The sequence below is a fragment of the Pelophylax lessonae genome (assembly GCF_965119305.1).
Source record: "Pelophylax lessonae genome assembly, chromosome: 11".
Classification (NCBI taxonomy): Eukaryota; Metazoa; Chordata; class Amphibia; order Anura; family Ranidae; genus Pelophylax; species Pelophylax lessonae.
This window is the reverse complement of record NC_138778.1, coordinates 102628707-102656279: the sequence shown is the minus strand read 5'-3', so window position 1 is coordinate 102656279 and position 27573 is coordinate 102628707. Positions and strand designations below refer to the sequence as shown.

General features: G+C 42.8%; 1 protein-coding gene across 2 annotated transcripts in view; it reads left to right on the top strand.

Moving 5' to 3' along the window:
* The window catches only part of UQCC1 (ubiquinol-cytochrome c reductase complex assembly factor 1), a 415387-nt gene that overhangs the window by 321569 nt on the left and 66245 nt on the right, over positions 1-27573 (top strand). For both annotated transcript variants that reach the window (XM_082272610.1, XM_082272609.1), the window contains exon 8: positions 20906-20983. In XM_082272610.1, the coding sequence (XP_082128736.1) occupies positions 20906-20983 (78 nt within the window). The remainder of the gene's footprint in view (positions 1-20905; positions 20984-27573) is intronic.

Below are 27573 nucleotides of genomic sequence, written 5' to 3'. Positions count from 1 at the left end.
CTAAACTAGTACATGGATTGCAGGAAAAAACTTACCAGGAAAGGTTAAAGGACCTTAACATGTATAGCTTGGAAGAAAGAAGAGACAGAGGGGATATGATAGAAACTTTTAAATACATAAAGGGAATCAACTCGGTAAAGGAGGAGAGCATATTTAAAAGAAGAAAAACTACCACAAGAGGACACAGTTTTAAATTAGAGGGGCAAAGGTTTAAAAGTAATATGAGGAAGTATTACTTTACTGAGAGAGTAGTGGATGCATGGAATAACCTTCCTGCAGAAGTGGTAGCTGCAAATACAGTAAAGGAGTTTAAGCATGCATGGGATAGGCATAAGGCTATCCTTCATATAAGATAGGGCCAGGGACTATTCATAGGATTCAGATATATTGGGCAGACTAGATGGGCCAAATGGTTCTTATCTGCCGACACATTCTATGCTTCTATGTGAGTACACCCTTATGTGAAAATGTCCCAAAGTGCCAATATTGTGTATGGCCACCATTATTTTCCAGCACTGCCTTAACCCTCTTGGGCATGGAGTTCACCAGAGCTTCACAGGTTGCCACTGGAGTCCTCTTCCACTGCTTTGAGAGGACATCACAGAGCTGGTGGATGTTAGAGAACTTGTGCTCCTCCACCTTCGTTTGAGGATGCCCCACAGATGCTCAAAAGGGTTTAGGTCTAAAGACATGCTTGGCCAGTCCATTACCTTCACCCTCCGCTCTTTAGCAAGGCAGAGGTCATCTTGGAGGTGTGTTTGGGGTCATTCTCATGTTGGAATACTGCCCTGCGGCCCCGTCTCCGAAGGGAGGGGATCATGCTCTGCTTCAGTATGTCACAGTATATGTTGGCATTCACGGTTCCCTTAATGAACTGTAGCTCCCCAGTGCTAGCAGCACTCATGCAACCCCAGACCATGACACTTCCCCCCCCCCCCCCCACCCTGCTTGACTGTAGGCAAGACACGCTTGTCTTTGTACTCCTCACATGATTGCCGCCACACATGCTTGACACCATATGAACTAACTAAGTTCATCTTGGTCTCAACAGACCACAGGACTTGGTTCCAGTAATCTATGTCTGTAGTCTGCTTGTCTTCAGCAAACAGTTTGCAGGCTTTCTTGTGCATCATCTCTAGAAGAGGTTTCCTTCTGGGACGACAGCCATGCAGACCAAATTGATGCAGTGTGCAGTGTATGGTCTGAGCACTGACAGGCTGACCTCCCACCCCTTCAACCTCTGCAGCAATGCTGGCAGCACTCATATGTCTATTTCCCTAAGACAACCAAGGTCGACCATGGCAAGGCCTGTTCTGAGTGGAACCTATCCTGTTAAACTGTTGTATAGTCTTGTCCACCATGCGGCAGCTTAGTTTCAGGGTCTTGGCAATCTTTTTATAGCCTAGGTCATCTTTATATAGAGCTACAATTCTTTTTTTCAGATTCTCAGAGAGTTCTTTGCCATGAGGTGCCATGTTGAATTTCCAGTGACCAGTATGAGAGAGTGAGAGCGATAACTCCAAATTTAACACACCTGAGACCTTGTAATACGAACGATTCACATGACAATGGGGGAAAATGGCTAATTAGGCCCGAATTGGATATTTTCACTTAGGGGTGTACTCACTTTTGCCAGCGGTTTAGACATTAATGGCTGTGTGTTGTTATTTTGAGGGGACAGCAAATGTACACTGTTATACAAACTGTACACTCACTACTTTACATTGTAGCAAGGTGTCATTTCTTCAGTGTTGTCACATGAGAAGATATAATAAAATATTTACAAAACATTATTATGTCGCATGTATTTTTCATAGCCTTGCACTTTATCTTTCTCCATTCATGCGCAGAAAGCTCCAGCCTGCATGTATATACTGCAAAGGCAAGCAGAGCGGGAGATAAATGGGGCAGAAGAAAACCTGCACATATATTATATGTATATATACTGTAAGGATCAACTTCATTACAACCAGCCTACCCATACATGGATCGAATATCGACCAGTCCCTGCTGAACTGGCTGAGATTCAATCCATCTATGGCCTGCATAAAGCCTCCTTCCTCATTAAAACACACAATTACAGATGCTTACCAGCCTAGGGGATATGATGGCAAAGAACAGAGACAGGTCACAGGCAGGTCTTTTAACCACATGACCTCTGGAAAATATACCCCCCTTCAGGACCAGGCTATTTTTTGCGATACAGCACTGCGTACTGTAACTGACAATTGCGTGGTTGTGCGACGCTGTACCCAAATAAAATGTATGTGCTTTTTTCCTCACAAATCGAGCTTTTGCTGGTATTTGATCACCTCTGCATTTTTTATTTTTTGCGCTTTAAACAAAAAAACTGACAATGTTTAAAGACCACGACAATTTTTTTACTTTCTGCTATAAAATAAATCCAATAAAAATGTTTTAAAAATCTAATTTCTTCATCAATTTAAGCCATTATGTATTCTGCTACATATTTTTGGTAAAAAAAATCTCGATAAGCCTATATTGATTGGTTTGGCAAAAGTTATAGTGTTTACAAACTATGGGATATATTTATGGATTTCTTTTACTAGTAATGGTGCTGATCAGCGACTTATAGTGGGACTGCAATATCACGGCGGACATTCTATGCTGCTAGCATCTGGACTCTTTTTGATCCCGGCACATACTCCCACTTGGCCCCTCTCCAGACGGCCATTGAAGGTCCACACAGTATCATCAGGTGGACTTCCCCTTTCTACGGCTGAGAGGCAGTACTATACCCGTTTGGAGGTACTCAACTACGATTTACTGACAGTGACACAGGGGACCACATACTTACCCTTTTCCCTGGGGATCGCTGTTGGAACCACAGTGGAGATCACGGCATCTGCTCATGCCATCCACAAGCTGTTTCAGACACACCATCTTCCACAGCAGTACTCTTTGTGATTTTATCTGCATACGACTCCCTTGTCGCCTTGCACATTTGCCTGGAAATCATATCTCTCCATTGCTATACCCCTGAAGAAAGGCAGCTGTGCCTGAAACGCGTCGGTTGGAGGATTTCCATATGTATATCACACATTGGTGACTCACACCGCATACCATTTACATTCTATGTGGTTTTATTATTGTCTTCTAGGTTATCATACCTATGTTATATTTTTTTTTTCTTTGTATGGTATGCACCTATATGTGACTAATCTCTAGTCCTTATCCTTTGGAAATTCTTATCCTACGATTTGTTTTTATCTACTATAAATAAAATTATACATCTTTTACCTTATTTGGAAGTGTGGTTGCCTACATAGTCCCATCCCCAGGGGGATTCCTTTGTTTTTCACTCTGCGATTAAAGAAGCTCCTGTCTCTTACTGCTGAGTACTTGAGGCACCATAATAAGAAGCGGGCCTCATCCTCCAGGACGCCCTGATCACACCGCTGGCACAGTCTACTTTTTCAGGCTTGTAGGTCTGCCTGTTCTGATTTGATTTCCAAGCCATGGGCACTCAGTCTGTACAGGGTCAGGATATGTCTTTGGGGTCCTATAGCAATCTCCATGTATAGGTGTCGACTTTTAATCACTCTGTAGTGATTGGTAAGTACAGTAATACCTTGGTTTGCGAGTAACTTTGTTTACGAGCGTTTTGAAAGACGAGCAACATTTTTAAAAAAAATCTGTCTTGATATATGAGCAGGTTAGTACACTAGGAGCATGCCATCCCCTCTGTTAATGCCCTCTGTTACATACTATTATGTGTCCCAGTGCTTGTACTGTATATAAAGATGCTGATTTCTACTGTTTCAGAGTGTTTCCCTGCACTTACGTGACTGTTCGTCTCTCTGCTCTAACCGGCGGGAGGGGCCCGATCACTCCTGCTGACATCATCTGAGGAGGAGGGGAGGAGAGAAGCAGAGGGCTTAGGAGTCACACAGCAGCCAGACACGCTCTAATACAGTATAAATCGGCATCTGTTATATACAGTACAGACACAGGGACACATAATGTTATTTAACTGAGGATATGGCATACTTATACTGTACAGTAATGTACTTTATATATAATACAGCATATCTTTATTTATACCATTAAATGCTTGTGGAACAAATCATCTGAGTTTCAGTGCTTTCTTATGGGAAAACTTGCTTTGATATACGAGTGTTTTGGATTACAAGCAAGCTGCTGGAACCAATTATACTTGCAAACCAAGGTATTACTGTAGTTCGTTTCTATGACTTTATTTTATTCCTCTAATAATTACTTTTCTTTGAAATTGTTCATTTTGTCCTTTTATTTGAGATTTTGTCAAGCCACGGTATTGCGATTTTTAATGGACAAGGTGCTAAAGAGTTGTTGTATGGTGCACAGTATTCATTGTTGGTTAGTAAGACTTTATAGTGGTATGAGCTAGAGGTGCTTTCATAAGTGGTCCCAGAATAATAATGACCTCTTGAGTAAAGGAACCAGTAAAGGGAATTTTCCCAGCTCAGTGTTGTTGGTACAGTACTGTAATAGACTTTAAGGAAGTACTTGCAAAATCCTGAATAGAATATTTTCTTTGGGTTGGGTTGGTCTAGTACAGGGGTCTTCAATCTACGGCCCGCCAGTTGTTCAGGAACTATAATTCTCATCATGCCGAGTCAAGGCTGTGAATGTCAGAGTTTTACAATGCCTCATGGGATGTGTAGTACTGTAACAGCTGGAGGGCCGTAGTTTAAAGATTCCTGGTCTAGTAGGTGACATGGCCCCATACTTCATTGCCATAAAGGTGGATTGAGTGATGACACTGCCAAACATTTTAAGCAAGATTCTTACCAGAGGTTTTAGGTAGTACAGCTTTTTGCTGATAGTGTGGAAGGTTCTGCCTGTCTTGTCTTTCAGGGACTCTATGGTTGGCTTAAAACTTCCTGGCTGGTTAAATTGAATGTAAAGTCTTGTTTTTTGCTTTTTTTTTTAATAACAAACATGTTATTCTTACTTCCTCCTCTGATTGGGGCACATCGTTGCTGCTCCTGGCCCCTCCCTCCTGTTGAGTGCCACCACAGCAAGCAGCTTGCTATCGGGGCAGCCGAGCTGCAGCTCTGTGTGTCCAATCAGACACGGAGCTGCTGTTCAGCCCCACCCCCTTTCTCTCCTGATTGGCTAACTGACTTTGATTAACAGCCGCGAGAGACAATAACACCACAGCAGTGTCTCAGCCAATCAGGTGAGAGAGTCCTTGACGGTCGAGTGATTAGTGGACATCACTGGACAGAGATGGGGCTCAAGGAAGTATTAGGAGGTGCTGGAGATGCTGCTACACACAGAAGGCTTTTTATCCTTAAGATTAAAAACCTTCAGACTTTATAAGTTCTTTAATTTCTAGTTTAAGGTATGTGTAGCTGGTAAATTCATCAAGATTGCATTTGTTTAAAATAAGGACACTTGATTTGTTTTGTGTTCTCTCCATGAAACAGCGTGAGTTTTATTTTCTTCAGTTAATTAGTAGTGTCCATGTCACATTGTATTTCTTCAACCTGGTCTCTCTCTGTTGGTGACAGTAATAGAAAATTATCCACATACAGCAGGATATTTGTAGAGTAAATCTGGCCAGATACTTTTTCTAATTTCGGCCAGTTCCTGATGAAAAAGCTGAAATTCACTCAGTGGATGGCCATGTCGGCTGCTTCACACCCAGCATCCATCGATTTAAAAAATGTAAAGAGCCAGACAGAAAATTGTAGACCAAATCGTGCCTGCAGCCACTGTTAAAGCGGAGTTCCGGCCTATTTTGCAACTTTAGAGATTCCTGGAGTGCTCGCTGTGCTGATCAACAATTGGGCATTTTCAATTTTTTTCGGGGGTCCCTTACCCTATTTTCAGGGCATTTTTGATTGTACTTCCTCCTTCTCCCCCCCTCTATGACCACGGCCACCTACATCACTTCCGCCTTTGCATTGCATCCTTGGAGCTGTTTGTCATCACTCCCAGGAGGCTGGAATCAGGAAGAACTCCCAGAACACTCCCTGGAATCAGGAAGAAGGACACAGCAGACTACACTGCGGCTTCAGATGCCCACATCCAAGATGGCCACGCTCAGACAGCGTTTTTAAAAGTAAGATTTTGACTAAAATCCAATACTGTGCACCTTGTAAGTATGAGAATAGCGGTTCTGTAAAGAGCGATGGATTAGTATCATAGGGGTATTTTTAGTTAAAAAAGGTATTTGAGGCTGGAACTCCGCTTTAAGTTATTTTGACAGCTGTCAGTATGTAATGTGGATGGAGGAACCCATTCAGCCTGAAGATCTTTGTAGACGGTTAGGTTTAGTCCCGGTGCTGAGAAGGATTTTGGAGCTACAGCTAGATTTCTTCGGGTCTCTCATTTCTGTGCTTTTTTTTTTCCTTTGTGTGTGTAAGCTCCAATCTTCTTTTTTTAATTATTTAGTTAGATGATATAACTAACTAAATTATTTAGTTAGATGATTTATTAGTTTTCTGTTTCTTTTAGCTTGTTTGCCTCATTATATGCCTCGTTATAAGAACTGTTGTTTGTTTGCAGAATCCCTTGCAGATGGCTTCCATACAGACCCCACTATAAACTGGAATCGCTGCATGCCTCAGTGTATAACAGTTTGTACCCAGTTTGCGCAATGTAAAATAAAATATAGGTTTACGACACCAATGAATGTACACTTCCGATGATAGCAAAGTTAGTCCCGGTTCACATATGTGCGATGACAGACCTCGCATGTGATTCAGAGCGCACTGTTCTAAAAATCACATGTGATGTCTGTGCGATGCAAATTTAGTCATACAGATCATATGGCTAAATTCACATCGGATTTGGACACAACTCGTGCAGGATCCTTTTTTGGTTCCACACCAGAATCGGATCGCATGGGTGTTCACACCTATGCGATCCGATTCATGTCCCAACTGGCAGTTTGCACTGCGATATGTGAACTGATCTGGGGGTGTCGTTAGCTTTGTATTGACACCCCCAGCGATTCGCATATGGCAGTGTGACCTGCCTGCGAGTTGAATGCGATGCGGGAACCCGCAGTGGATTCGCAGGGTTCCCGCATTGCATATATGTGAACCGGCACTTAGACACTAGCCTAAATGTTTATGTTCTTTGGCTACCTGGTTCCTGAGATTTGATACATTTGGGCACCTGGACGTGCATAAGAAACATAAATCCAAATTTTTTTCTATATTGTGTCTATTGTTAACTGATATGACTGGTAGTCTGAGAACCCTGGGTCCACACTGCAGCAGGCAGCAACGTGATCACACCTCTCCTGCTTTTTCAGAAAAACTACAGTGAGGATTTTACAAGACCAGTGGCAAGGGGGATAGAGGGCACTAAATAGGATATGAGGGAGAGAGAGAGTTCTTCCCTGAACAAAGAAGGCTGGATTTCTGACAGCCAGGAGGACTGTGTACTGTAAGACCAAACAAATCATTTACCACTTGCAAACCAGCCTCCACAGTCGGCAGGTTCTTGCGAATCACCGTACCTGTAGCGATCCTGGGGGAGCGCACCTCCAATTTTGCCAGCAGGTAAGCCAATCCACGAGGGCCTGCGGCCGCCATTACCACCAGGCTCCCGTGAAGAGAGAACGGCGGTCTGCTGTTATAAACACAGCAGACCGTTGTTCTTTCAGGAAACAACACAGAGCTCCTGTGTTCCTCCTATTTAGAAACACAGGTCTCTGTGTTGATTTTACAAGCCTTACCCCCCCCCCCCCACAGGTAGAATACACCCCTTAGGCTCACATTTAACCCTTTGATCCTCTCTGGGTTAACCCCTTCCCTGCCAGTGTCATTATTACAGTTAGGCTCCATGTACGCAGCTCCATGTTATCTTATCTGTCCATGTACACATGGTCGTTTACAGTCATTTGCAGGCAGTTGCGTTCAGGGACTTTTTTTAGAACGCAATTATTTGCGTTCGAACGTGTGTTTCCCAGCGTTTCAAACGCAGAAACGCGGCCGAACGTGATGAACCTACGTTTAGCCACGTTATACGTTTTTTTTCTTCCATTCAAAATCAATGGTTCCCTATGGGAGCCTATTGATTTGAATGGAAGTCGCACCGCAAGTCGGATCCGACTTGCGGCGCGACCTGCACTGTGAGAATCTTGAGGGGGAACTCCACGCCAAAAATGGAAAAAAAACTGCGTGGGGGTCCCCCCCAGGTTCCAAACCAGGCCCTTCGGGTCCGGTATGGAATTTGAGGGTAGCCCCACGCCGAAAAAACGGCGTGGGGTCCCCCCTAAAATCCATACCAGACCCTTATCCGGGCATGCAGCCCAGCAGGCCAGGAAAGGGGAGGGGACGAGTGAGCGGCTCCACCCCCCCTGGACCACACCAGGCCACATGCCCTCAACATGGGGGGATGTTGGTGCTTTGGGGCAGGTGGAGCTCTGCACCCCCCCACCTCAAAGCACCTTGCCCCCATGTTGATGAGGACAAGGGCCTCATCCCCACAACCCTGACCGGTGGTTGTGGGGGTCTGTGGGCAGGGTGCTCATCAGAATCTGGAAGCCCCCTTTAACAAGGGGGCCCCCCAGATCCCGGACCCCCTCCCTATGTGAATGGGTATGGGGTACACTGTACCCCTACTCATTCACCACATAAAAGGCATTGTATGGAAATAACGACAGGAGACGTTTTGGAAAGTTTATTAAAAATCTTCATCCGGCTCTTCTTGTCTTCTCCTCTCCGGGGGTCTTCTGCTCTTTTGCTGTCCGCTCTTCTTGTGTTCTCCTCTCCGGGGTCTTCTGCTCTTTTGCTGTCCCGGCGTCAGAAATAGCTTTGCAGGACGTTTTTTTGAACGTCCCGTGTACATGGAGCCTAACAGTGCATATTTTTAGCACTGATTACTGTAGTTATGTCACTGGTCCTCCCAAAAGTGTCAAAAATGGCAGTCCAGGGTCCGATCTGTCCGCCGCAATGTCGCAGTCCCACTAAAAATCGCTTAGTAAAATAAATACAAATGACTTAAATCTTTTCCCTAGATTTTAGATGCGATAACTTTTGTGCAGACCAATCAAAATACGCTTATTGGGATTTTTTTTACCAAAAATATGTAGCAGAATACAAATTGGCCTACAATGATGAAAACATTTGATTTTTAATTTTTTTTTTTTATTGGGAATTTTATATTGCAGAACGTAAAAAATATTGTGGGTTTTTTTTTTTCAGAATTGTTGCTCTTTTTTTGTTTAAAGCTCAAAAAAAAAAATTGCAGAAGTGATCAAATACCAACGAAAGCTCTATTTGTGGGAAAAAGGACATCAATTTTATTATTGTTGTATAACCGCGCTATTGTCCATTAAAGTAACGTAGTGCCGACTCGCAAAAAATGGCCTGATTCATCTGTATATTAAGATGTATAACAGTTAATTTTCCAGCAGTGATGTGACAACTTTAAAGTGGAGTTTCGGCCCCAAAATCGACATAGTCGATTTTGGGCCATCCGCTTGCTATAGGTAACTTGAAACAGAAATGGATAATTACGATTTTTTTTTTTCTTACTTACCTTGTAATTCCAGAAAAATATACTTCCCTTTCTTCCACTTCCTCCCTCGGCAGCCCGCGCCGTCACTTCCGCTTTGCAATGATTCCTGGGAGCTGAACGTCATCGCTCCCAGGAATCAATGCGCCTGCACCGGCCCCGACGTCAGTTCCGGTTCAGGCGCATCATACCTTGCTAAACAGCTTCTGGGCATTCCCAGAAACTGTGCAGGGATGACGCTGCGGCCCCAGAAGTGACGGCGGGGCCGGCGCAGTGCATTGTGGGACGGAAGAGGACGCAGAAGAGGATAGCGCTGGCTTCAAGCTGCCCACACCTGAGATGGCAGCGCTGGAGAAGAAATTTTAAAAGTGAGTATTTCTTCTTGCAGGTAAGTGCGAACCGGGACAGATCAGAGGCTATCCATTGTGGAATGTACTAGCCCTGACTGTCCCGGGGGTATTTTCATTGACTTTTTTTTTTTTCTGGTGGCCGGAACTCCGCTTTAATCACTTGCTTCTTGTTTGAATATGTTTAAACAAAATGGTGTGTTTTCACCTCCTTGTGACACCTCTGTGCTCTCAGAACTCTCACCTTAAATGCCCCCAATATTACCCCTTTTTGGAAAGTAGACAGTCCAAGGTATTTAGTAAGAGGCATGGTGAGTTTTTTTAAAGTTGTTACATAGTTCGGTTGAAAAAAGACACAAATCCATCTGGCTCAACCAATAAAAAACATAAAGCAGTAAAGAAAACAAAACCATACAATCCCATATACACAATCCTATACCCGCAGTTGATCCAGAGGAAGGCTAAAAACCCCAGCAAAGCATGATCCAATTTGCTACAGCAGGGGGAAAAAATCCTTCCTGATCCCCCGAGAGGCAATTGGATATTCCCTGGATCAACTTTACCTATAAATATTAGTACCCAGTGTCCGACTCGCATCAAATGTAGAGCTTTAAGGACACCGCCACTCGCTGTTTCTTCTTTAAGGGCTTTCTTTGCCCATGTTTATTAAAAGAAAACTCGGTACACAAAACAAGTGTTTCCCTCATAGGGGTTTTCAGCATTTGAGTCCTCAGCAAAATAAAAGATTATTCAGCACCTAGCTTGAACTTGCAGCACTGCTGCTCTGGCCTTAACACTTCGGGCCCTTGTCTGTCTCCTACAGACTTACACACGGATCGCAGCCTCGTGCTGCATTGACTCCCACGTGGAGCCCTCCTGACTCCTGGGCCAGGGGGGAGCCCAGAACCATGGTCAGGTTACTACTAAAAGCCCAGCACACACCTGACCAATTATTATGCTGGCTGTTCTGAATATCTGGACCCAGGATTGGAGATTCCATCCCACCTGGATCACTTAAAAATCTCCAAGCTCCAGGTCCCAAACTGGACTTTATAAATAAACACAGAGGAAACGGAAAAGCCAGATTCCTCTTCATGTTACAAGCTCCCTGGAGCCCCTCAACCTGCCTGGTTGAGAATTCTGGGTCACGTTCACTTTTTAGACCCTGGCAGGGCAACGCTCTGCCACACCAGTTATATTATTTACACCCAGGAAAGAATCCAGGCCTTTTTTAAAGCAATCTAGTGAGCTGGCCTGAACCACCTCCACATTTTCACAACTCTTACTGTGAAGAAACCTTTCCGTATTTGGCGATGAAATCTCCTTTCCTCTAGATGTAAAGAGTGCCCCCTTGTGCTCTGTGATGAACTTAAAGTGAATAACTCAACACCAAGTTTACTATATGAACCCCTTATGTATTTATGAAAGAAAAGAAAAAGGAGGCGCAAACACCTAGTGCATTACCCGTGGTCACCGTTAAAGAATATTTTAATAAAATGCCAAATGCATACTCACACACAAGAAGAATGTAAAAATCGCATTACAAGAAGAGCTCTGATGAAGGGAGCTTGACTCCCAAAATGCGCTAGCGGTCCTATCTACAAGGACGTGTTCCATTCCATGTGTGGTGGATTCTTGTAATGCGATTTTTACATTCTTCTTGTCTGTGAGTATGCATTTGGCATTTTATTAAAATATTTTTTAACGGTGACCACGGGTAATGCACTAGGTGTTTGCGCCTCCTTTTTCTTTTCTTTCATGCCCTTTTGTTTGAGTTCCCTGCCTGAGGAGAGCAGCACACCGGTCTTTCCCTTCAGAGTGAGCGCTTGGCTGAATTGTTTCCTTATGTATTTATATATGTTGATCATATCCCCCCCAATCTCCTTTTCTCAAGAGAGAATAAATTCAGTTCCTTTAATCTTTCCTCAGAGCTGAGCTACTCCATGGCTCTTATCAGTGTGGTTGCCCTTCTCTGCACTTTCTCCAGTTCCCTGATATCCTTTTTGAGAACTGGTGACCAAAACTGAACTGCATATTCCAGATGGGGTCTTACTAATGAAAAGTTGTAATTTTTTGTCACAATTTTGTTTTTATATGCAGTCACCAGTGCTGTACAGCCTCAGCATATAACTGGTGTGATGATGATCAGGGACACTAACTGGTGACAGTACAGAAAAAAAAAAGTACACATTATGATTGCTTATAGCAGTGAATTTCATTGCTATAAGCAAGCATTTTACTGAATGAAACTGATTCATTCAGTTTGTTTTGTTGTGATTAGCTGTGATTACCTAGAGCTAATCGCATGGTATAGATGGGCTGTGATTGGCCCTATCTGTATCATGTGATCACATGGTACACAATGGATGGCATGAAAGGAAGCCATCAATTGTTTACAACTGTCATGTGATCTGCTATGATTAATCATGGCAGTCATATGGTAACGGCAGCAAGCGGGTACACTGATCAGTCATCAGCTGTGGTTGGTCATATGATGTCCACTCAGGAGGACAGTCCCGCCCTGCTGTCACTCTGCTATAGGCCAGGCAGGGAAGCATTAAAGCATTTTCTGCTTATGGTTAAAAAAAAAAACTTTAATACCAGCTCTCCCCACAATCCCCACTTAAACACTTACCTCCATCCAGCAGCTCTCCCCCCCCCCCTCTTCCTGGTCTCGGAGGCCTTGCTGATAGCAGCTGTAGCCATTGGCTCCTGCTGCTGTCGATTAAATCCTGTGAGGAGGGAGCAGGGGGTGGGGTTTAGCCATACTGTTTATATCTATAGACGTATAAAAAAATAAACACTATAACGTAATGACCATCTTCCGTAATGTATATTAACAAAAGGGAAAAAAAAACCTAAAAAAAGTTTGGAATGTATAAGCCAGGAAGAGAAGCGTTCACAGTCGTTTAATAAAATTAGACAAAATTTATTTGGACATATGAACACAATTGTGCCAAGTAAAATCCCTATTAAAATAGCATGTAGGTATATAACCAGGTAGTAAGCACTATGATTTTGGGTCCTCCAGTGCCGATGCGTTTCACACGTCGCTTCCTCAGGGCTATGGAGGCCACATAGTACTTATCTATGGGGAGAAACCACGTTTTTTACAATCCTATATACAATCACAATTAAATTTGTAGATAGACAAGTGACATTGGGAATAGGTAAGTAAACCACCCACCTATGTGAATGACCCACATGCATAAAGGTCTTCCTGGGTGAGTCCCGGGACCGCAGGGGGCAGCCAATTCGAATACAAAAAGATGATCAGGCAAGCAAGTGTGGCCAGCAGTATTGACCTACACATTTCTCTTGACATGTTTTATTTTAAGATTTTGTTTTAGGTACAATAACTGCCACAAATATAATGCCATATTCTGTATTAAGGCTCAGTGTAGGAGTCAGTGTTATGTATGATTGGTATTTACTCCTCTGGAGGATGCAAAGTTGTCTAGGCTGGGGGGGGGGGTGGGTGTCATGGCAACAGAAGGATTTGGCCACAAAATGGTGGCTTTCTTTGTGTTTACATATGTAAACCTCACTACGTGAATAGAAAATGTAGTACTTAAGGAATCCCAGGGTAATATAACATTAAAGGCAAAATATGATGTCAGCTGAAAACTCGAGCAAAGTGCTTTTGGAACAGGGCATAATTGTCTTGGCTTTCACACTGAAATGACTAAGTATCTTTTTACCATCACTTTGACAGAATGGCCTAGAGTTTAATGTCACAATTCCAGCTTAACATCTATTTTTTTTTTTTTTTCCTTGGGGGTGGGAGGAATACTAAGTTACTGAAGAAATAGATTATCCATGTAATGTACTAGGCTCAATAACGTTTGCCAAAATAACCTTATATATTAAAGTGGTGCAGCTTTCTGATGATTAGGAAAATGTCATTAGGAGCTGTTCTAATTTAATAAAAAAATGTTTGGATATGCTGATCTCACTTTTTCAGGCTAGCGCATCCAGCGACTCTGTGTTCTGGCCGGTGTCACTGACACAGGCTGTAGAGAAGGCAGCAGGTTGACCCGATTCCAAGTATGTTTTTTTTTTTCATAGTAAAGCATATTACTGAGAGGACTGGGGACATAGTAATAAATATTTATCTAAACCATAGCAAGCAGCAGGCAGCCTCAATATAGGTCATTTCTTTAAAGCGGACCTGTTCTAGCAGACAGAATGATGCACAATAAGCGGTATTAAAAGAGAAAAAAGAATGGAGGTTTATACGCCCCCCTCCTCCTGGGTGGGCCCGGCTCGGGTTCCCCTGGGGCCGGCGCTGCTCACTGGCCTGGCTACACAGATGCCCATGGCCCCACTATGATACTGACAGCTGGCAGCCCGCCCTATATCTTTGATGCACGACCTTCACTCTTGCCAATTTGTGCCTTATACTTGGACCTGATCACATTATGTTTATGGGTGAGTGGCGCTGTTTGGCCTCCCCCTGTTCTCTGTTTTTTTATACAGTGGGGTAGATACAGTACTGATAGGTCCTAAGCTAACTCCCCTCTTTGGGTTGAGTTTTCCAACATTTTAGACCCGTTGGGTTCTTCTTTTTCTCTTGAAATGATGCTATCTATGATTGATTGAGGGATGTGGCTGTGAGTGATTGTCCTTAGAATCGATATCTTTCAACTACTACTACTGCACAGTAAGCGGTTTTTGGGTTTTTTACATGTTTTCTGTGTTTTTGAAATGTTATTTTTTTTTTCTATTTCACTGGTTTCTACTGAAATTTTTACAAAACAATAAACATACAAGAAATGAAAGTTCAACGTTTTCAGTGTCCACATGGCTATATAATATAGATACAAAGATATATACAAGATATTCCAGAGAGCTATAGGAATGTAAAGCATAATGTTACATTTCCATAGCTCCGATAAATAAAAGCAGAAGGTCCCTGTCATGAACATCTTAGAAAATTTAGGTAAGCATATGTAGCACCCTCCTATATAGGTGCTAGGAAGGAGAGTAGTTTGCTCTGCCTGCTTAACAGGGGAGTAGCAGGTAAAATATAGCCTGCTCCATCTGCTTAAAAGGGGAGCCTGATCAATAGTTATGCCTGTTGCATGTGTCCATGTGTGATTCATCTGGGCTTAGGGAGTGTCCCCACTGTATCCAATAGGGGAGCCTGTTGGACAGTGGAGGAAACCCAGCCAGTGCCACACAGGCTTTTGTAACTGTCCCAGTGGGTTGGCACAAACAGTGCTGCATCCTGGAATATGTTATAAAAGCCAAGGGCACATGTGACAGGGTGTCTTTGGGCGGGAAGCCAGGTCCCAGGAGGAGGATGATGGCTGTCTCTCCTCCTGTCTGTTTGGAAGGTGGTCACAGGCGGTCGGCCTAGTGAGCCAAGAGTGTGGTGCTGAGCCAGGAGGTCCAGTGGATGCTGACAAGCGGAGTTGAAGGAAGAGCAACCTTGGGAAAAAACAGTGTCTGTGAGTACCGGGAAGCTTGCCAGGGGTCTGCCCAAGAAGGGGACCACTCCAGTAGAGAGTCAGTGGACAGGGGCTAGCACGCACAGCAAGTGAGAAAGGGGCTGCCAATTTAGGACCCTGAAGAGAAACTAAATCAGGAACATATTTTTTATCTTCACTTCAGTGGCAAGGTGAAGCAGCGGCCTTGCCGCTACAACTAGTTGTCTTCAAGATTTGTTCATAGTTGGAGTATCCCACTCATCCCTTCTCCTATCCCAGTTCTAAATAAAACACAAAAACCAAACCCCCTGGACTGTTCATTGTCTGAGCCAAGCGTCTAAAGTGATAGGTTTCTACAGACTGTTACTACGGGTAACCCAGGGCAATCCAGAAAGTGCAATTCTCAGCAGTCCCCTAGGGGGCAGTGCTACACATAGAACTGGTCTTTTTGCATGAGAAGGGTGTATGCAACCTGAGGGCACATGAGGAGTATTAAAAGATGAGGGTAGGAACTAAAATCCATCCCTCAATAAAAATGATCCCTCGTGCTGGAATTATCCAAAGAAACAGTCAGTAGGTGGCTTGTAAAAAAAATTCTTAACTTATTAGGAAAGAAGAGGGGAAGGGAGCAGGAAAAGGGGTAAGCTGCCTGACCGAAATCCCGTACTCTCTACTCACTGGCCTCTGTCAAGGGTCCCAAAAGTTTTCCGGTTTGGTGTGTTTATCCCGAAGGATGCTAACTAATTTTTCATGTAGCATGTTCCAGATAAGTTTACGCTCCATTATTGCATATTACATGAATGTGTTTTTTTGTTTTGTTTTTTTTATTTTAAAGGATCATTAAAACTAAAGTTAGAATATATATTTTATGAGAAAGAGCTGCTGGTATTAAAGGTATAAAGAAAAATATTAAACATGTTCTAATTACCTGCTCTGTGCAATGGTTTTGCACAGAGTAGCCCTCCTCTTAAGTTCCCTGCCGGTGCTCCTGGCTCCTCCCCCTTCACTAGTGCCCCCAATATCAAGCTGCTGTCTATGGGGGCACTGGTGCATGCTTGCTCCTGAGCCCTGCTGTAAGTATTCATGAGACACACAGAGCCATGGCTTTGCCATGCCCCCGTGCCCCCTGCTCGCTCCTGATTAACTCACTGGCTGTGATTGACAGCAGTGGGAGCCAATGGCTCTCACTGCTGTCTCAGCCACTTAGGAGAGGGACTCCCAGGACAACCGAGGCTCTCGTGCACGTTGCTGGATAGATAGGGGCTCAGGTGAGTTTTAGGGGGGACTGTGGGGTACCTTTAGGCGTTACAACCACTTTAAACCCTTCATAGCTATGTATATGAAAAAGAACCCAAACCTTGCATGCAATAGTGCCACCAATGGTTGTAATAAGCATCTTCGAAGAACAAAGCCTAAGGGGTGTTCTGTCTTCACCAAGAACTTCCATAAATAAGTAGGTTTTAGTCTTGGTTTCGCAGCATAAACTTCCAGACCATATCCCTCACATTTTCCTGACTGGTGATAGCGCATGTGCAGACTGATTATCAAAACAAAGTATCAAATCACTAGATGGAAGTGTAATTCATAGAACAAACAAATTAAAGATATAGTAAGGTTTTTGTTGGAATTGTAACAGAGATATTGGCTAGGTCTGGTAGCAAACAGGCAGAGGTCAGCAGATGGTAGAAAAGAAATCCAAAAGATATGCTGCATTCAGAATCTGGAAGAAAGCAGAAATCACGATTTAAGGCATAGAGCATACCTTACTGCAAAAATAAATGCGCTATTTCTTTAAATATTTATAACCCAATATACCATTACAAAGTACACATGATTGTTCAAATTTTCTTCTCAGAATTCATTAAGCATAAATAAATTACACCAAACATTAATAAATAAATCAAAAAGTGCACTATCACTTTAAATAATTGGCTAAGACCATCAACAACAAAAGCCAATATTCAAAAGGAACATCCCAATGTGTCCAAACCGACCACCCAGAATTTATAGAGGAGAGCAGGGGGTGATGCACCTTCTATGTCTGTAGAGAGACACACCTCACCTCCAAACCCTGTAATGACCTCCAGCGACATCAGCCGTCTCAAACGGCCATCTGGGATGGCAATCTGAGACTGCCTGCACTTGGGTGGAGGTATACGGATTAACCCCTTGGCAAAGGGGAGGTGGAAGGAGGAAACTTGTGTTGTTCCTTTTTTTTCTCCTCATTTGTTGAAGATGCATGGAATATATTACATAGTTACATAGTTAGTGAGGCCGAAAAAAAGACACAAGTCCATCCAGTTCAACCTATGATGTGTGTGTGTGTTTGCTTTTAACCGTACATTGTATACCCTGTGGATCCTGAAGAAGCCCCTGAATAGGGCGAAATGCGTTGATCCATATTTATCCACATTGTGTATTGTATCGATTTGATCCTGTTAATTTGGGTGGACTATATTTATAGTTGGTTGTATCATTGTTACATTTATTATCTGCGGAATGTTTTTAACACTTGATGTACCAATAAACTGACAATGTTTTTATATATTTAAGTATTTATATTTTCTATTATAAACAATAGGCTAGTTGTTGGGCACTTCAAAATCCCCCCTTTTTTCCCCTGCCATTTCCTCCAAGTGGAGCACGGGCAGGGGCCTCTTATGCTTAATTTTAAAGGGTAACTCCACTTTCGTGGGGGGAAAAAAAGCAAATAAAAAACAATATAGCGTATACAATTGTGACACAAATCAAATTGTAATTAAATGTTATTAAAATTACCTTTCCTTTTCAATCTGCAGTTGTTGTAATTTTCAGAAAATGCAATGCAATATGGCCACCTGGAGCTCTTCTGTACACCAAATGTGTACTGACCACACCCCAGAAACATTGTTTCCTGCTTGTGTGATTGGCTCAAAGATTTTCCCAGAAGTCTTCCTAAGATACAAGTCAGATTTCTGGCATCCCCTGCAACAAAAATGTCATTTTTGATGAGATAATTCCAATAAAAACACATTTAAAGGGATGCAGGCCCAGCACATTTCCTCATTAGTGCCCTGCAGCTGCCACAGCTGATAGATATTATAAACCACTCCTATTTGACCCACTCAGCACACTCAGGAACAATGATTTCTTCAGAATAACAAAAGGTAGGAATCTGCAACAAAGTTTGTTAAAATGCTTGCAATGATCACCCAGAGGGGAATGTTTTTTTTCTCAACAAAAGTGAAGTCACGCTTTAATTAGAAGGAAAGTCCATGCCATAAATAATTGATCCCCAAAAAAATCAACCAAAATGATTATGTGAACAAAATCTTGTAGTCCATTGTGACTCCAGGTGCTTCCAAATGTCGGTGAACACGGGTGTCTTGCCAGAAAAGATGGATCTCTAAATAATAGGGAGGTCATCTGGGCATGTGTGATACCTGATTACCAATGAAAGCCTACTCTTTGTTGTAGATTCATTCAAACTTTACCACCATGGGAAGAGAACATGGTAATTTACCACTTCAATTATCTAATTTATTAAACACAAAGGGGTACTTGCAATATGAAGAGTAAAAACAGGCAAAAAAAATACAGCATCACTGCTCTCAGAGCGGTAGGACATGGTGACGTCACAAATGAAACTCTTCACATACCTTAAAGGTCCAAGTCAATTACTCCTGGACCTTTAAGGTATGTAAATGAAGGGGTTGTTTGGTGCCTCAGGCCAAGAGGTGGGACTTTAAGTGCAAGTGATTATATACACAAGTTATACATAAAATCAGAAGGTAGTTTATTTTGGATGTTATCTCTGTATTTCCATGCTGGGGGCTTGGAAAGATATTCACAGTCATCCAGTAGTTTTCCGACGCGTTTCAGCTACTTTGTAGCCTTTCTCAAGGATTTTATCACCAAGTCTATAAAAGTAGTGATAGATATATCAATTATTATCTGTAAATATTAGGGATGCACCGAAATGAAAATTCTGGGCCGAAACCGAAAATTCAGGATGCCCTTGGCCGAAAACCGAAAAGGACTTTTTTCCCCAAATGATTTTAAATAAGTTTTCTGACACTGACTGACTGACACTCACTGACTGACTGACTGACTGACACTCACTGACTGACACACTCACTGACTGACTGACACACTCACTGACTGACTGACACACTCACTGACTGACACTGACACCCACTGACTGACACTGACACTCACTCACTCACTCACTGACACTGACTGACACTCACACTGACTGACTGACTGACTGACACTGACTAACTCGCACGCTGAAATTAGAAGGGGATGAGCACTAGGCTGTGAATCCGTTCTACTACTGACACTTATGCAGGACAAAAGGGGAGAAAGTTTTTTTTTTTTACAGCATATATCAACATTACCTTCCTCCGCAGCGAACACCACGTGAAGGCACTGAAGGGAGGAGGTGGGTGGAGCATGCAGCAGTCGGCACGGAGGAGAATGAGATCCTCCTACACTCTGCATTCTGGGTCCCTCTCCCCTGGGACGTCACTGGTCTAGCAAGCTGTAAATCACAATGAAGGCATAGGCATCGGATCGCGGCGGACAGGGAAGTTAATAGCTCACTTTTTGCACGGATCAGCGGCCATACATTTTCGGCATATTTAACCCCCTATCGGCCGAAATGAGAGAGTTGCATTTTCGGCCAAAAATATCGGTGGCCGAAATTTCGGTGCATCCCTAGTAAATATTATCTGTTCATAAATAGGCAAAAACAGAGATAACATCCAAAATATGTCACCAGATTTACACTTGTCACGGAAAATTTTCTGAACCTATTTTCCTACCTATGTACCTTGGGTCTCTAACCCAACACTTGTTATAAGTCTTTCTTTTTGAATATATGCTTTAAACTACTGAATAAACTACCTTCTGATTTTATGTATAACTTGTGTATATAATCACTTGCCCTTAAAGTCCCACCTCTTGGCCTCAGGCACCAAACAACCCCTTTCATTATATATAGGGACGGAGGCAACCAATACTTTCTAGCTCTATAGAGATCAAAACATACCCCCCAAAGGTATGTAAATTAAACTCTTCACATACCTTAAAGGTCAGGAGTAATTGACTTGGGCACCCTCCCACCAAAATAAATAAAAATTCTAGTTGATTCTTGGTGTCCTTCTTTAACATGCACCTGCCTAGGCAGAAGAGAAGAACTCTAGCCCCTTGGCTAGCCAAATGATCTGGGAAACGTCGGCGCTTGAGGTTTGGTTACCCAGCAATTTCTTATACCATCTGTATTAAAAGGGAAACCTATATGGTCCTCATGCTGCTTTTCTGGGAAGGAATTTCTAAGTTATCCCGCCTTTGCAGGCAAAAGGTAATAAGGTAATGTCAATTAGTAGTGTTTTTTTCCAGCTTCACATGGCACCTGAGACTTTCTTGCCTTCTTCTGCAATTATGAAGAATATATGTTTCTTTTGTTGCCTGCCAATGAATCTCATCCAAAATAGCTGCACAAAAAATTTTGATACACTTAGTTTTTATTTAATTTTATTAAAAAATGAACAACAGAAATGATTTGAAGCTAGGGCTTATGCACTTTTTCTCTGGAACAAAAAATGTTTTTTTTTTTTAATTCAGATTAAATTGATTAATTTTTGTGTTTGTATCTTTCAGATAGATGCAGTGTCAATGAAGAAAACTATGAAAGCGTTAACTGAAATATTTTATGCTTCAATATTTGGATATGATGAGGTAAGTAACGGTCAACCATAGTAACAGCGGCTAGTTATTGTTTTTTCACGCAAGCTGATGTCCCTACCACACTGTGCCAAGGGCCAGTTTTGGGTGGAAGCAAATTAACCTTCTAATATGTTTTTGGATTGTGGAAGGAAATCAAAGAGTTTAGAGAAAACTCACACAAACACATGGAGAACCTACAGAGCACAGTATAGAAAAATCTAAGAAATGGAGAATACTGGAGAATTGTCCCTTGCAAAATAGAATTATCCTTATCAGAACAATAAACATGCATTGTGTGTATGGTTTATCATATGTTAAAGTTAAAACGGAGCTCCACCCAAAAGGGGAAGCTCCACCTATCTGCCTCCTCCCCTCTCCAGTGCCACGTTTGGCACCTTTCAGGTCTAGGGGGGGCGAGTACCTGGTTTTGACATTTCACATTTTTCAAATGGCACGGGCTTATTAACCACTTAAGCCCCGGGAAGATTTTACCCCCTTCCTGACCAGGGCCTAGTTTGCGATTCACCACTGCGTGACTTTAACGGACAATTGCGCGGTCGTGCGACGCTGTACCTAAACAAATTTGACGTCCTTTTTTTTTCCCACAAACAGAGCTTTCTTTTGGTGGTATTTGATCACCTTTGTGATTTTTTGATCATGCACTATAAACAAAAAAATCGTAAATTTTGCAAAAATAACAATATTTTTCACATTTATATGAAATTCCCCCAAAAAATGTAAAAATCTAAATTTTTTAACATTTTAGGCCAATTTGTTTTCTGCTACATAGGTTTGGTAAAAAAAAAAAATCACAAAAAAAAGCGTATTTTTATTGGTTTTGCGCAAAAGTTATTGTGTTTACTAACTAAGGGAAAGATTTTTTTCATTTTTGTTGTGTTTTTTTTTTACGCGTAATGGCGGCCATCTGCGATTTTTTTTTTTTTTGCGGGACTGTGACATTGCGGCGGACAGATCGGACCCTTGACTGACATTTTTGACACTTTTGGGGTTACCAGTGACATTACTACAGTAATCAGTGCTATACATATGCACTGTTACTGTAAAATGACACTGGCAGTGAAGGGGTTAACTTTTTTTTGAGAGGGAGGGGTTAAGTGTGTCCCTAGGGGCGTGCTTCTAACTGTGATTGGCTGTGGCTTGAGGTGTAAGAACAGAGATCAACGGTCCTACATGGCAGAACCGTATGATCACTATTTTTACACAGGGGAGAATGACAGGCGGCTTGTTTACATTAGCCGCCTGCCTTTCTCCCGGTGTAACCGACGATCGCGAGTGACCGGCGCACATGCGCGGGGGGTCCATGACCGAGCGCTCGCTCCCCAGAGCCTCACAGGCTAGTGATGTACCGATACGTCACTTTGCCTGTGAGGGGCTGACCGCTGCAGTATATGTACTTGCGGCGGTCGGCAAGTGGTTAAGGTTCATAGGTAATACAGCAGAAACCGAAGTGCTGTAAAGAAGAAGAAGAAATTGGTATGTAGCCTTTGTTCTTGTAAGTAAAACAGTGGCGGCCCATCCATTAGGGGCGCCGCCCTCCCTATCCATGTGTCTGGCCCCCTAACCTACATGCAGGGCGCCGGATGCATGGATTCCAATGGGGGATTTTTTTTTTTTAAGCACGTGATTAGAGCCAGAGGCTCTAATAGGCTTCAAATAATGGTGGGCTTGGGACGCAGAGCAGTGCACATGGATTCTCCTCCTGGCCAATCAGGGAGCAGGTCCTGGGTGGTCAGGCCTGTCTGCCAAACCCCTACCCCCCTCCCCCCCCCCGACCCGTGGAGCACCAGCCGCCATTGATGTAACACCCCAAAAATATAGCTGTCTGTTGTGCAGACACTTTTTTTTTCCCTGTTACTGTAGTGGCACCTTAAGGTCAGATTGAGTCTTAGATTGTGACATGCTTAAAGATCTATGATCACAGCATATGCTTGCAATTTATTACATCAGCATTGTAATAGCAATGCAAACAGTGACTGTTATTGATAATCCAATGTAAGCTTACTTGAAAAATCCGTTGTTGTTCTTTCCACAACTTCCTGGATTCCCTGCATGCTTTGCAGCTTCTCCTCTGCTATTTACTTTTGATGTCTAAAGCAGTATTAAACCCAAAAGCAAACATTTTTTTATATTGCAGCTTACCAATTTTTAGATGTGTTGGCTGCATTCGTTTTCCGTCTTAGGCTTTCTTTAGTTCTTTATTTTCATCCGGCAATCCAAACAGTAAGTCTGTTGTTTTTCAACAGAACAAGCTGTCCTGTGATGTAGCATTTAAGAGTGTTGAGACAAACCTTTTACCAGTGGTAGAGGTGCTTACAATGATCAGCTTTAATGTATTTATGTAAAACCTTTATCCTGGAAGGAAAAAGCTTTTGCTGTAACTGCTACATTAGCAGGACAGCTTGTTCTGTTGAAAAACAACTTACTGGCTGCATCACCAGGTAAAAAAAAAGGAAAGCCTAGAAAAAGAAAATGAATGCAGCCATGACATCTAAAAACTGTAATATAATGTTTGATTTTGGTTTTAGTACCACTTTAACCTGTTGTGGACCGGAAGGATTTGCCCCCTTAATGACCAGGCCATTTTTTGCTACTTGGCACTGCGTTACTTTAACTGACAGTTGCGAGGTCATGCGACGCTGTACCCAAATAAAATTGATGTCCTTTTTTCCCACAAATAGAGCTTTCTTTTGGTGGTATTTGATCACTTCTGCATTTTTATTTTGTGCGCTATAAAAAAAAGAGCGACAATTCTGAAAAAAAAATATTATTTTTCACATTCTCCTATATAACATTCCCAAAAAAAAAAAAATCAAATCTTTTCATCATGTTAGGCCAATTTGTTTCCTGCTACATATTTTTGGTAAAAAAAAAATCGCAATAAGCGTATTTTGATTGGTTTGCACAAAAGTTATCGCGTCTACAAACTACGGGGAAAGATTTATGTAATTTTTTTATTTTTTTTACTGGTAATGGCGACAATCTGTTATTTTTAGCGGGACTGCGACATTGCGGCGGACAGATCGGACCCCTAACTGACATTTTTGACACTTTTGGGGGGACCAGTGACATTACTACAGTAATCAGTGCTAAAAATATGCACTGTTACTGTAATAATGACATTGGCAGGGAAGAAGTTAACACAGTGATTATTCAAGGGGTTAATTGTAAGCCTAGGAGAGTGTCGCTAACTGGGGGGGAGGGGGATGGGGTTGTGAAATGATCATAGAGACCTGTGTTCCTATATAGAAGGATCACAGGCACTCTGTGATCATTCCAGAGAGAAGAACGGTCAGCTGTGGTTACAACAACTGACCGTTCTTCTCTCTCAGATCGCGGGTGGCCCCCTGCATCGGAGTCCCTGCTGCCGAGTGGGGCAGGAGCGCGGCAGTGCGCGCTCGCCCCTTAACAGCAGGCGCGCAACCAACGTAGGGCTACGTCGGTTCATGCAGGAGGGGCTGCCTGCCACAGTAAAACTATAACTGATGCCAGACTTTTGTACAACTTAACATGGCTTACACAAAAAAAATAAAAATGCTAGGCGATATTTTGGTAGTGGTTTTCCATGGTATAGGATTGGGCATGACAACGCCAATATAGAACAATCCACCTAAAAATACGAGGATGGTCCCCACCTTTTCCTGCTTTTGTTGTTTGCACTTCATTCTTACCGAGGTTTATTATTCCCTGTCAGCAGTAATATCTATTTGTGCATATTTGTGTATCCTATTCAAACACTTTCACTGTGCTTGGAAAATTAGCCTGCCTGCAATCCGGTGAATGTGGGGCTCAGATGGCCTTTTTATTCCAAGAGACTCAAAGTTAGTGTAAATCCCTTCTTAAGCTGGCCATACGCTATGCAATATCTTAGCTTTACCAAAACCAGAAATATGAGGACAAACCTAAACAATTCAATTAGTATCAAATCAGGCAGACCCTTGTATTATATAGCTGATGATAAATTAAAGGAGATTGTACAATTAGACTTTTTTCTAAAAAAATAATGTTTTTTCTAAAAAAAGAAATCCCGAATAAGCATATATTGGTTGGTTTGTGCAAAAGTTATCGCATCTACAAACTATGTGATAGATTTATAGACTTTTTATTTTTATTTTCACTATTAATGGCAGCTATCAGCGATTGTTAGCAGGACTGCGACATTGTGGCGGACAAATCCGATACTAAGTGACACTTTTTTGGGGCCAGTGACACCAATACAGAGATCAGTGCTAAGAAAAATATAAAAAATGCACTGTTGCTGTATAAATAAAGCACTGGCAGGAAAGGGGTTAATATCAGGGGTGAACAACATTCTGCCTCTCCTCGGAATGATCGGCCGGTTCCGGCGGCCATCGTGGCCTCTGGACCCACTGATTGGCTGCCTGCCCTAGATCTTGTGCCTGAATTCATGTACGTGATTTTGCGCAGCCGGGCTACCCTGCCGCATGCAGGCGGGCGGTCCCGAAGTGGTTAAAGCATAAGTTCACTTTTTGGAAAAATAATAAATGCACCTTTATTTGCAGGTAAAAAAAAATTTGTTTGTTTGATTTTTATTTTTTGGAACCTGTAAAGCATTGCTGGTGCCATGCAGGTCTCCTGCAGATCTGCCAGTGTATCTGTTTCCCCGTACATCCCATATGGCCAAGCAGATACAATCTGACAGGAAGCATGAATGAACTGCTACGGCGTTCCACAGCGCTGTGGTAGTTTATTGAGAACTATAAGCCGACAGCCTCAGAGGCTGCTGGACCTTGTCATTTTCAATGCACATAGCCCTGTCAATCAGTGAGATGGCCATGCAGGGGTGGAGCCAAGCCCGGCCACATCTTTTTAAAACTGTGACAGCTTGCGGGGAGGGAGAAGAACCGTGCTAGCTGTCACAGCAGGGATTGGGGCGGTGCGGGGGCTGGTCCGTTCATAACCTGTTACATGTTACACCCTGAATATGGGTGTAACATGTAACATTTTACAAAAGGTGAACTTCTCCTTTAATGCATTCTCTGCATTAAGGTAAAAATCCTTCTGCAAGCAGCTCCCCCCCTATATACTTACCTGAGTCCGACCTCAATCCAGCGATGTGCATGAGAACAGTGGCTCTTTCTGTCCTCAATGGTTTAGACACCGCAGCGGGAGCCAATGGTTCCTGCTGCTGTCAATCACAGCCAGTGGGAAAGGAGCAGGGGGCAGGACAAAGCTGCTGTGTCTTTTGGACCAACAGAGCTGGCTCAGGAGCGAGCATGCATGAGTTTCCTCATAGCAAGCGGCTTGCTATGGGGGGGCACTCAGCAGGGGGGAGGTCTCAGGAGTGCCAGTCTCAGGGTCCAGAGAAGAGGAGGATCGGGGCTGCTCTGTGCAAAACCATTAGGCCTCTTGCACATGATACTCCTGTTTGAGCATCTACTCTTTCATCTGCTTTTTTATGTATTTGCGCGTATTTTTGCGCAAATGCGTGGAAACGTATTCGCATGTTCTTGTTTTGTGCATTATGTAAATGCCCATTTGCGCACATTTGTGCGCAATCGCATGTATTTGCACACATGAGGCATAAATTACTGACCAAAAATGCAGATTTTTTTCTATTTTGTTTTTACTGACGCATGCATGGTGCTTGTTTATGCGCCTGTGCGCAAAGGCACATTACAATTAATGGGCTGTATTTTAGCTTAGTAAAAAAAAAAAAGCTGTACTGAGCTTTTTCAAGCTGCAGTGTGCAAGAGGCCTTACACAGAGCGTATTACACGTTTATTGAAAAAAATTTAACCTTTTTCCTTTAGAATCACTTTAACCTATGCTTTGCTGGGCCAATAAATGTAAGTAAATGTCCAGGATTAAATAGGTAGTACACAGGATGCCTACTAAAAATTAAATAATCACTAGCTTTTTTTTTTACTTTAGGATTATTCTTTTCAAAGGCACATCAATTAAAAGATCAAATCAGAATGAACAGGCTACGTATAATATGACCCAATCATAGTTCACTACTATCCTTTGTTTAACCCACTCCTTACTGAGTTCTAGGGATCGACCGATCATATCGGAATCACTGATATTTTGGAAAGTGCTTGTACCGGAATGATGCCTGCAGCTAGAGGCATCACCCCGGTACCGGCATCCATAGCCGACGGTCGGCAGGCTTGTAATGACAACCAATGCGGTTAAGAAGCTGCTCGGCTGTCATTACAAGGAGTGGAAGGGGACGTCCGTCCGTCCCGAACCCCCCCCCCCCCCCCCCGCTGGCTTCCGCGGCTTTCCCGGGTCTCCCGTCCCACTGGGAGATCCGGGAAACCAGCCTACACAACCGTAGAAGACCCAATCAAAACCGCATTCAGCTCTGATCGGGTCTCCATGCAAAAACCCGTAAGTGATGTCATGGCATCACTTCCGGGTACTGGCGCCAGGTTCAAAAAAATAACAGTATTCAAAACAGCCAAACTTGGAGTTTTGAATGCTTTTAAGTGCAGAGGAGGGGTTTGGGGTCTTTCAGACCCCCAGATCCCTCCACAAGAGTACCTGTCAAGTAAAAACAAAAAAAGAAATATTTTTTTTTAATCTACGAAAATATCGGCCGATACCAAAATATTGGT